The sequence below is a fragment of the Schistocerca gregaria genome, chromosome 3 (genome assembly GCF_023897955.1).
Source record: "Schistocerca gregaria isolate iqSchGreg1 chromosome 3, iqSchGreg1.2, whole genome shotgun sequence".
NCBI lineage: Eukaryota > Metazoa > Arthropoda > Insecta > Orthoptera > Acrididae > Schistocerca > Schistocerca gregaria.
In genome coordinates this window covers 446,164,320-446,176,271 of record NC_064922.1, presented here as the reverse complement: position 1 = coordinate 446,176,271, position 11,952 = coordinate 446,164,320, and the positions used below count along the sequence as shown (strand labels likewise).

The window sequence follows — 11,952 nt, the reverse complement described above, 5'->3', positions numbered from 1 at the left end:
TTCGTTGCTCATTGAGGCGAAGCAATCAGACGAATGCGAGATGTGTGTTCATTCGGTCATGTTCGAAAAGAAAGTCACCACGCGTTCATACACTCAACAGCCAGAATATTATAACCACCGACCTACTATCGATTGAACCCGTCCAGGCCGTAGCAGCGTCACCTGGCGATGAATGGCTGCTAGTCAGACACACGTAGTGTGCATGTAGCATCAGTGAGAGCTGTGTCCGTGTGTAGAAAGGGGAAGGCGCGCGGTCTATGTGAATTTGACCGAGGGCAGATTGTGATGGGGGAGAGGTTCGGCACGAGCTTTACGGGAAGTGCAAAACTTATCAGGTGTTCGAGGGGTCCTGTGGTGAATGTTTTCAACACGTGGGGAAACAAGATAAACCACGCTCAGACTTCGTAGGGTTGGGTAGCCATCCGTCATTACAGATGTCGATCGTCGTAGGCTGGGCACTCTTGTAAAACGGAACAGGCTATGAATTGTGGCGGAACTAACATCAGACTGTTATGCTTGGTACACTACAAGTGTGTCTCAACAGAAAGTGCGCCTCCTCAGCCGACGAACTATGCATGCGCCAATCTTAACACCATGTCATCGTCAACTATGACTGAAATGGGAACGTGACCAGCGACACTATACGTTGGTGCAGTGATAGAGGACTGATGAATCTCGATACCTTCTCCATCATCCCGAAGTAGGACGACTACCAGGCAAACAGCTCCTTGACATCTATACTGCCAGACGAAGACAAGCTGGCTGCAGGTCAAATATGCTCTGGGGAATATTCACGAGGGTATTCATGGGTGTAGTAGTGCTAGTGAAAGGCACTCTGAGGGTCAAGGAGTATCGTACATTTCTTGCACACCACGTACACCTGATCCTGATGATCAAGTTTCCAGATGTCAGTAACATATTTCACCAATATAATGCACCATGTCACAAGGCCAGGAGTGTGACGCAGTGTTTCGATGAACGCAATGACGAGTTCAAGTTGATGTGCTAGCCTGCAAATGGTTCAATTGGCTTCGAGTAATATTAGGCTTAACATCTTAAGTCATCAGTCCCCTACAACTTAGAACTACTTAAACCTAGCTAACCTAAGGACATCAGACACATCCATGACGAAGGCAGGATTCGAACCTGTGACTGTAGCAGTCGCGCGGTTCCGGACTGAAGCGCCTAGAAACGCTCGGCCACAAGGGCCGGTTGCTAACCTGCCAACTCACCAGAGTTGAACCTGATCAAACACATCTGGGATGTGAGTGAAATTAGCGTCAGAGGTCATGCCCCCGAGGCATTTACGGGAATTAGGTGACTTGAGTGTGTAGATGGAATAGTAATTTCCTCCAGTGACCAACCAAGGCCTCATTGCTTCCACGTCAAGACACGCCGCCCCTGTCATCCTTGCCAAAGGGGCACGTACTGTCTATTAAGTGGGTGGTCATAATATTTTGGCTGACCACTCCATAAAGCTGCTGACCCGCTACAGATTTTCATATTCAAATTTGTGTGAATTCACAATGGACCAAACTGATGAGGTCATCGGCCCCTTCAGGCTTACACACTACTTAAACTTACTTCAAGCTAATGACACACACATCCATGCCCGAGGGAGGAATCGAACCTCCGGTGGGAGAGGCAGCGCAATCCCTCACATGTCGCCTCTAACCAAGCGTCCAATCAGCGCGGCCCGGCAATAGATTGGGTACTACAGCAACCTGCTCAAGATCAAGCACAAGTTGGGCACCTACCTTTGATGAAGTCGACGGCCATCTCCAACCCGTACGTGTCCTTGTCGCAGTCGTCGAGTATGTGCGCGCCGATGGTGACGTTGGGCAGCAGCGAGGGCGGCGCGTTGATCCTGTCGAGCGTGTAGAGCATGGTCTCGAGCGCCTGCACGCCGCCCTGCGGCATCACGGGCCCGCACGTCACCGTGTCGGAGCGCTCGTGCACCATCATCAGCCCGCCCAGCACCAGCTCGCCCTCGACCACCGCCGACAGCTTCACCGGCCACCCCGACACCGAGTCGTTCCCCGACGCGCCCCCGCCCGATTTCGCTGCGCTCGTGTTACCGCCGGCCGTTATTAGAGTTTCGTTCGAGTCGTCATCCAGATTAGCATCCGTTGGCTTAAACTCAAACTCATTCTCCGTTTCCGCACTGACTACTGACAAATCCGCCGTACTAGCCGTGTAAACATCCTCCGTCGTACGGTATTTACTGCCAGTCTCTTCGGGCAAGAGTCTTTCAGATTCAAGTGGTGGAACACTCACCGACATACGTTCCCGTGTACTAGGCGCTGATGTAACAGACCACTTTTCGACTGTACTTGTCACCTCTTTATTTAGCATCACGCTTAAAACTGGCGTTACTGGTGTCGTGACAGTAAGTCTACTACTTCCTGCGGAACGCTCGTTATTGTACAATAATGGTTTCTTGGACTTCAACGCAGTTCTTAGAGAATCCGTTATCGCATCTTTACCTGTAGCTGGTGTTATCGCCATTGCGGGACCGTCGTTTTGCATACCTTCATTCGATAGATACTCTCGTATACTTGGTAAATGCTCGTTCACAGCACTGCTAGGACGTATGGTAAGTGCTGCGGGTGTTGCTGCTGTTACTTCGTCCGATACCTTGTTGGGCAACTGAGCGGTAAGCTTGTGATGTTTCGCCAACTTACGGTCAATCGTTGCTCTCTCACTTGCTCTTGAGGTAGTGCTGACGTATTTCTCGTTAACACTACCACCGCCTCTAATTTCTGCAGGCGCCTCGACGTCACTCAAGTCTGCCTTTTGTAACGATGAATCTGCAGATTCTGCGATAAGGCTGAACAGTGATATGTCCTTGTTATTAAATCGACGTAAATATGTCGACCTACTTGGAAAACTTCCTAATCCAGCACTTTTGGACTGGGCACTCAAACGATTCGAAACAGTCGTACTGGGTGTGGTACCGACAGACAGAGTACCTTGTGTGCCCATATCTTCACTTGCGGTCGTTGTTATTTCATTGAGGTTATCGTAGTTGGACGTACTACTGAAGTTTTCCTTTTGCTGCCGAGGCGTCGCGTATGTAAGCGAATTTTGACTTGATAAAGATGGTGTGTTCGCTTCGAAATATTCGTCGAATTCTCCTTTGTCTTGCTTGAGGTTGGTATAATTAGTGCTGCCAAAAGTCTTATTAGGGTTGAGGTTGGCTAGGCGCGACGTAATGATTGTGCTTTTTACGTTACCTCCGGCGTCTTGGGTGGTAGGAGAAGTTTTGATACTTTGTGCGTTATCGTCGTCGGGCGCAGACGTCGACATCCCGCGGTCACTGCTTCCTTCGCTATAGACATCCCCGGCGGTGCGGTTGCCGTTTACGAGGCTCTTGGGGCGATCTGCGGCGCGTAAACCGGTCCCCGTAATATCCCCATCAGCCGCGTGCACAGGCTCCACCGGCGGTTTCTGCCGGCGGAACACTTCGCCCGACCCACCAGAGACACTATTCGTATAATCCCGTCCATTTTGTGGCACATTGCGTAGCGGCTGAACTGAGGCCTCCTCTGTTGACACCTGTTCCAACGGGGAAGGCGCCTGAGTCTGCGATATGGTATCGAAGGTGATGAGGCTTGCTGCAGACAATGTTTCATCTCTTACGCTACGAAGAAACCGATCACGGCGCCGCCTTAGGCCAAGAGGCATTGAAGCTGTGGCCGGCTTAGCATGGTGAAATTTCTTCAGACTGACTGACCAGCTGAGAGCTTCATCGGATTTTCTCTTAGACGGAGAAACGGTCGAAACGAATTCTTTTATCGGGTTAGCGTCTTCTTTCGTTCTGGTACCAGGCTTTTCTGTAGTCGGTCTGTATGCATCGCGAAATCCGTTACTGTCTTGGAAGGCGTAATAACCATTCGATGCAACCTCGGTATAATTCGATATATCGTTTTCTAAATCTGTCGATCGCTTGTCGTGCTGTCTGTCGGGACTCGATGTCGATGTAGTGAATCCAAAACTGGAGTGAACATTGGATGTTTCGACGGTACGCTGTCGTTGTTTCCACGATGGGTCGGAAGACATGTGTCTGTGATGGTCTTGCAGCTGGTCCCTGACGGCTGACCCACTCAGATGAATGTTGGCGTTGACGATGAGCAGCAGATGAAGGATGGTTGGGCTACCCATGTCGTTCGTCCAGACCTCAAGTCAAGCTCACAGCCGCACGCGTTGCCATCCCAAGCGGTTCACGCCTGCAACAAAGCAACCAAACACATTGTATACAGGAAAGTATTGATAACTGTATGCAGAAAAATGCAACGATGTATAGAAGAGGGTGAATATTAGCCCTCTTAAAGTAACAGAATTGTTTTATATTTCATAAAAGTGATCGTGAAAACAGGGTGTAGCAGTCACAATTGAAGGTGATTTATTTAATACAACACCAGTTTCGCCCTTGTGCCCATCTTTAAGTGATTATATTCTCTAACATACACATGCAAAAGAAAGACGCAACACTGAGGAATTATGCGGATGGGACGGAATTCTGTAGATGTACACGTACAGACAAACAAATCATTGCAGTTTCAGAAAAATTGGCTGATTTATTCAATAAAAACTCCTTCACAGAATGAGAAGGTCAATAACGCATTGGTCAGCTTCTGGCCTTGTGCAAACAGTTACTGACTCAGTTGTTGGATTTCTTTCAGAGCGATTTCGTCCCAAACTCTGTATAACTGCGGCGTTAGATCGTCAAAATCCTGAGATATTTGGAGGGCACAGCCCAAAATGCTAAAAGTATCCTCAGTGTTGGAGGGATGAGGACTGGAACATCATTGAATCCAATAGGACTATCTTCGAATTGAATCCTGATGACCAGTTAGAACATGTCTGGAGATGTCTTAGACAGCGTGCGTATATCATACGGCCCGACAACCACGAGGGACAGTCTGCCGTGCCGTTGCTTTTCATAATATTTTGGTGGTATTCTGTACAACTTTTGGTACAGCGATATGTCAACGACATTGCACTTTCTTTTTTCTAGCCACTCATGGCAAGCAATCCTGGGCATACAGTTCAGCAAGGTAATTTCCGCCCGCACACGGCTCTAGCTCCTCATGCTTGTCTCCATGCTTGCCAGACCTTACAACAAGTTCGCCAGATCTCTCCCCAACTGGGAGCTCATGATTCTGAAGATGTAACGCACCAGTTTGGCAGAATTTGTCACCTCAACTGTCAGGAGGACATCCGGCAAGTGGATAAAACTATGCCAAGCCGAATAGCTGCATGCGTAAGGGCCAGAGGCAGTGGAACGCGTTATTGACTTGCTAAAACGAAATGGCTCTGAGCACTATGGGACTCAACATTTGAGGTCATCAGTCCCCTAGAAATTAGAACTACTTAAATCTAACCAACCTAAGGACATCACACACATCCATGCGCGAGGCAGGATTCGAACCTGCTACTGTAGCGGTCTCGCGGTTCCGAACTGAACCGCCTAGAACCGCTCGACCACACCGGTCGGCTTGACTTGCTCAATGTGTGAAGATATTTCTATTGGATGAATCATCCAATTCTTCTGAAACTGTATTTATCTCTTTCTCTGAACTTGTACATTGTATTTACTCTCGGATAATTACTTCGTGTTAAGTCATTTTCTTGTTTCAGCGTGTACATTCATTTACATATATCCACATTCAGTGTTGGAGTTCAATGTTTAAATAAAATGCAAATTACTTGATGTTTACTGAAAAACGAACTGAAATAATCGGAAGTGGAAAACTAATGTGTGTAGAAAATATTAATGTACTTACAACTGGATCTCGATGCGCCACCCATACTGAAGTACATTGCAATTTTTAACGCATGTGATTTTCCACGTCTAATTCCTTCAGTTGTGTTATTGAGTCAACATCACGTATTTGCCTTTCATTTGAAGAGTAAACTCAAACAATGAATGTATAAACATGTAAACGAATGCATGGCATTCCGAAGACGGGTTCAAGCGTAAAATCTTTCGCATTTTGAATAAATAACATTCAGTTGTGACTGGTAGCGGATCTTACTCTACACCCTACAGAGGAACGGTCACAGAGTTCAACAGCATCCATTATGTATAAAATTCACGATTATTAAAATAATTGCCACCACACATACGTGACTTATAATTAATTCACATATGATACAGTATCATTCTGTGGTTTCTGTCATGTATGACTTGGTCTTCTCAAATGAGATACCCTCTACGCCCCTTTCGAAAGAATCTCCAGATTGAGGTAAAGGTTTACCGCTCAGATATATTAAATTCATAACTTAAACGTCTTTTGTGTTTCACTTTCGACATAACTGAGCAATTCTTCAGAGACGCAACAGCCTCATAAAATACAGAAAGAAAACAATATTTTTCTTCTCAGTCTCCGTATGAAATACATATCGAATTACGAGGACGTGTTGACACATAATGGCTCTGAATTTTTGACGTGAAAACTGTTAAACCTTTTTAAATAAGAAACTTTACTAACATTCTACATCTTTATTCTTCATCTGTACATGTTTGTTTCTCAACATAGTAGCCCTGGTGGCGAACACATATCTCCAGACGAAAGAAAAGCTTGATGACACCGCCACTGTGGACGGTTTGTTGACGGATCCACAATCTTACTCCGCTTGCGCCGGTGCACCACTGCCAAAATGAATTCCTCGTAGATGTTCTTTCAGTTCTGGAAGCAGATGGAAATCGGATGGGTCCATGTCGGAGCTGTGTGGAAGAAACGATTACGAAAAACGTGGTAGCTTCTGTACATGGGCATTAGGACAGGATACACCACATCTATCGTGTTTCTTATCTTCTAATGAAGCCTCATTTACCAGTCACCGCCAGGTAAACCGCCTTAACATGCACTACTGGTATGTTTATAATCGCCGTTAGCTTCGTCAGGTGGAACGTCTGCGTCTATGGAGTGTAAACGTGTGGTGTGGGATAGGGAACCGTCAGTTCATAGGCCCGTTGTTCATCGACGGAACACTGGACGGGCACGAGTGTCACAGCCTTCTAACAGACCATTTACCATGGATGCTAGAAGAAGTTACGCTGCACAGTAGGTGGAGCATGTTGTACCAACATGATGGCCGTTCATCCCATAATGCACGACATACTACAGCATGTCTCCACGAATTTTTCCCAGATGTGGTGACCGGTAACTTGGTCGGATTTGACACCTGTAGACTTCTCCCTTCGGGAAAGCTGAAAGACGCTCTCTACGTGGGCATATCAGGTACACCCTATCACATATGGTGCCACGAGGGATTATTGCAGCCTGTTTGGACATCTCAGCTAAAATGTTGGGATGTGTGTATCAGTCGTTCCCTACCAGATGGGTGGTCATTGTGAACACCACCTGCTATTGTTGATGGTCTCATTATTGATCAGAATTCAGATAACTGACGTATGCAGTTGTGTTGTCGTTTGTTGTATGCTACCGCAGGTATTGTACAAGTGTCGGTGTGTGAAGTTTTCAATATATAATATCTCGTAAACGACTCGAGCTAGAATCCTGCAACAGACATCACTATTCTAATGTATCCTATTTTAGCCTGTTAATGTCAATAAGCACTGTGCCATTAAAAAAAAGTTTACAAAAAATACGCTTTCTAAAGATGATTACAATCTGTTTATTTGCTAACAGTACCAGCCCCTGACAACCAACCCATTCTCTAAAAAAAAAAAGCTTTTTCCTTTTTTTGCAATATTAACTGTGAAATTTTTAGGTGATTCGCCCTGTACAGTTTTGAAATTTGATTTCTTAGACCATGTTAAATATCCAGTTATTAAACGGTATCAATGTGTATTATAAAAATGGAATACATACAATATTCATAGAAATATTACTAAAACCTCCCGTTTTTGCTACTCTTGTAGTCGTCAGTCTCAAGACATCTCTGATGCAGCTATCGATGCTTGTTTATCCCGTACAAGCCTCTTTAACTCTGCATGACTATTGCAAGTAAAGTCTATCTACACTTACATACTGTATCTGATCCATATCTCTCTCCATAATAAAATTCAAGAAATGCTTTATGCTCTGGATGTACCCTGTCAACCGAATGCTCTTTGAAGGAAGTTTTGCCATAAATTTCGTTTACCCCGATTTGATACAAGCACCCTTCCATTTCTTATCCGTATTACGCATTTACTCTCGAGCATTCTTTTGCAGTCGGAGTACTTTTCAGGTCAGTAGACTACTTACTGTGATCTCAAGCACATAAGGGTGAGTTTTTAGTATCTTCATAATAAATAACTTACAGGAAATCCGTCCTTAAATAAATTGTTCACTCCTTCCTTTCTCCAGCAGCCCAGAACAGGCTTAGTCCTTTTCCCAACATTATTCCACTCCAGACCGCCATCTTGGATTATATCACTGGAGAGATTAAGGCACACTCTGCTGGCAGTGCTGTGTACTAGGTGAGTTGGACTCTGTACCACATGGTGAACAGACTGCATGGAGGAACTTGCCTCAAATTCTTTACATAAAGACAGTTTAAATGAAAACATATGTCCATCCTATCCAGCACAGACTGAATCCTTTTCCTGCCAGTTCACTGGTAGTTGTGGTGGTGGTGATGGGGGATGTTAACACATCTCTGGGACAAAGACATTCCCGCCAATAAAGCGAAATTCCCGACAAAATTCAAAATATCTGATAATTGTGTAGGTTGGTGAGAGGTTTGGTGGTAGGAGGGTGAGAGAGGGAGGTGGGGGACGGGGATGTGGCGGCTGGGAAAACATGTGACATCATGCAGGGGGCGGGCATGAGTGTGGCTGATGGTGGGGTGGCGTTGATTAATTGTTCAATTTAATTCATTTGCATATAAATATGATTTCAGAAGTTTCCTGACCCTACCACTACACCAATACTTATAAAATCTATATACAGGTCTCCTTTTTACCGTTTACGACGAAGGGAAATATATTCACCCATTTTAGTACTGGCGATTGTCGTATTTAATTATAATTTCATTTGCATTTTTATATGACATGTCAAAAGTGGAACCTCTGCCAAACGAAAATACTTAAATGGGAACGTTTAGAATAAAAAAGAGACTGTGAAATCAATTGGCGCCAATGATATTGTATGCACAGGCTGCACTCTGTTGTATAATGTAATAATATATTACTGTATTTGTTCACATGTTGCGTATTATTTGACGAGGCATTTTCATATGATAATAAAGTATCTTTGAGAAAATAACAAATGCCTGATATGACAAATAGTCCAATGTAAAAATATTCCCTTTTGTCCACAAGTGATATATTTCTAAATTAATGTTTTGGTTTTTATCGTAATAATTATCATATAATCATATATATATTTGGGTTTTATTCACAGATATTGCTAGAAGAGGGCGCACAGAAATCCATACGTGAGGTGATGACGTATTACATTTAATCATGGCAGACAACAGTGATGAGGAAGATGAGAGTCAATTGGGTAAGGAATATCAGCAGTTCATAGATAAAGATGTTGAAAATGGGATCGCTGTAGTGAAAATAGAGGAGTCTATTAAGGTAACGCATTAAAGCTATATTCCACGCACCGTTTCGCGGGAGACTTCGGACGCTGTCTCCTGCTTTCGATGGGGAAAGAAATCCTATGCATCTTCATCATTTTATGAAAGTGCGCATGAATTGGGTTGTATAAATGTATTCTCTTATCGGCAAGATACGTTGATACAACTAGGTAAGATAGTGACTGACATTTTCTTAAAATCAGGAATGAAGTGTGCAGAAAGAAACGGACGTCCTTTCACGATTGACTATGAGGAAATGAAGGCATTCTTGGGCACGAATTTTGCAATGAGTTGTCACATTATGTGAACAGTTGAGAATTACTGGTGAACTGGTGAAGACATGTGCCCCCCTTTCGTTGCTAGTGTTGTACCAAGAACAAGGCTTGAGAACATACGTCAAAGTTTATGTTTTTGTCATAATTATGGTCACTTACAATCGAGTGAAGTAACGTATAAAATTAGATCAGTCATGCTGAACTTGAATTTATATTTTGAAAAAGCTATGAACAGCGAACATCTCTGAGGGTCAAAAATGGTTCAAATGGCTCTGAGCACTATGGGACTTAACATCTATGGTCATCAGTCCCCTAGAACTTACAACTTCTTAAACCTAACTAACCTAAGGACAACACACAACACCCAGCCGTCACGTGGCAGAGAAAATCCCTGACAACGCAGGGAATCGAACCCGGGAACCCGGACGCAGGAAGCGAGAACGCTACTGCACGACCACGAGCTGCGTGCCATCTCTGAGGGGAAGTCCATCGGTGAACAAATGATCATGGTCAAAGGTCACAAAATTGTGAAACGATACATCAAGAATGAACCTATGAAATGAGGACTCAAAACTTGGCACATGGCTGAGCCTTGCACATGCTACCCATCTGAATTTGATTTTCACGCAGGCAAGAAGATAAACACGAAGTATTAAGTTTAACGGAACAGATTAAAGTCTTGGATGCAAAGTTTATTTTGATAACATTTTCAATTCGCCATTTTTATAATACAAGTTATGAAACAAAATACTAAGGTTTGTGGTAGTGTTTGCATTAATAGTAAAATCGTGGCCAAGTCATTGTCGTTGAACAGTAATTTGCAGAAAGGCGAAATTCGTTCCGAAATTTCAAATAGCATATCATCTGTAAAATGGAACGACTCCAAATCGATTCATGAAAAAAGAAAAATGTTATTTGTCCAGAAATCATCATATGCTAGAATAAACGTATAGGCAGTGCCTACCTCATGGCTAAGCAGAAAGCATGCTATGGTGTTAACAATAAAGGTAAAATAAAATAATACCAGCGTCTAATGTTTGATTTATTGATCATAGCGCCAAGCAATGCTTATGTTATATGTTTAAAGTAGCGTGTGGGACAACGGGTGGTAGGACCGCTTCTGACCAGCCTCGAGTGCCGCTGAAGCACACCACGAGGAGTAATAAATAGTTACACATGTCGACAGCGGTCAATTCCAATGTAGTCACTACTGAAATGAGTATTGGTATAAAACGCAGTTTATCAGCACACAGCGTGCAAAAAGTGGAACAAATGCTTCACAGAAGGTAGGACACATAGTATGAGTACTATGTGCAATGTCCGTGTTTTCTTCAGAACTAAAGGAAATTACTTCGCACAACAACATAATTAGAACATCAGTTCGTACAGTAATAAATTTGTGGTTATTAATTTTTACTATTTTTGGTACCATTTTTTATAAAATACCAATAAATAAATAATGAGGTGAACTATAATTTATGTTACCTCTATAAGCCATAGGGAAACTAGCTCCCATCAAATACATATTTTTATGCATTTTTGTTGTGGCTCTTACTTATTTTACGTTGAACATTTTACATACTAACATTTACTCTTAGCAAACTTACGATCCCGTGAAGGGTTAACCGTTTAACGTTGCTACCAAAAATCTCGGAAACTGTTTCACATTTTCTGAAGATATTCTAACAATGTCTGACTGACATAGGCTACATATTATATGACGTTGTTGTTGTTGCTGTCCTCAGTCCTGAGACTGGTTTGATGTAGCTCTCCATGCTACTCTGTCCTGTGCTACCTTCTTCATCTCCCAGTACCTACTGCAACCTACATCCTTCTGAATCTGCTTAGTGTTTTCATATCTTGGTGTCCCTCTACGATTTTTACCCCCCACGCTGCCCTCCAATGCTAAATTTGTGATCCCTTGAGCCGCAGGACATGTCCTACCAACTGATCCCTTCTTCTAGTCATGTTGTGCCACAAACTTCTCTCCTCCCCAATCCTATTCAATACCTCCTCATTAGTTACGTGATATATCCACCTTATCTTCAGCATTCTTCTGTAGCACCACATTTCGAAAGCTTCTATTCTCTTCTTGCCCAACCTATTTATCGTCCATGTTTCACTTCCATACATG

General features: G+C 43.7%; 2 protein-coding genes across 2 annotated transcripts in view; both read right to left on the bottom strand.

Moving 5' to 3' along the window:
• Positions 1 to 1,734: 1,734 nt before the first annotated feature.
• On the bottom strand, positions 1,735 to 3,687 carry LOC126355412 (uncharacterized). The gene has a single exon (XM_050005715.1). It carries the CDS (start codon positions 3,685 to 3,687, stop codon positions 1,735 to 1,737), a length of 1,953 nt encoding a protein of 650 aa, XP_049861672.1.
• The window catches only part of LOC126355411 (uncharacterized), a 2,054,872-nt gene continuing 2,045,566 nt past the window's right edge, over positions 2,647 to 11,952 (bottom strand). The window contains exon 6 of the mRNA XM_050005714.1: positions 2,647 to 4,229. Within this exon, the coding sequence (XP_049861671.1) occupies positions 4,181 to 4,229 (49 nt within the window). The 3' untranslated portion in view covers positions 2,647 to 4,180. The remainder of the gene's footprint in view (positions 4,230 to 11,952) is intronic.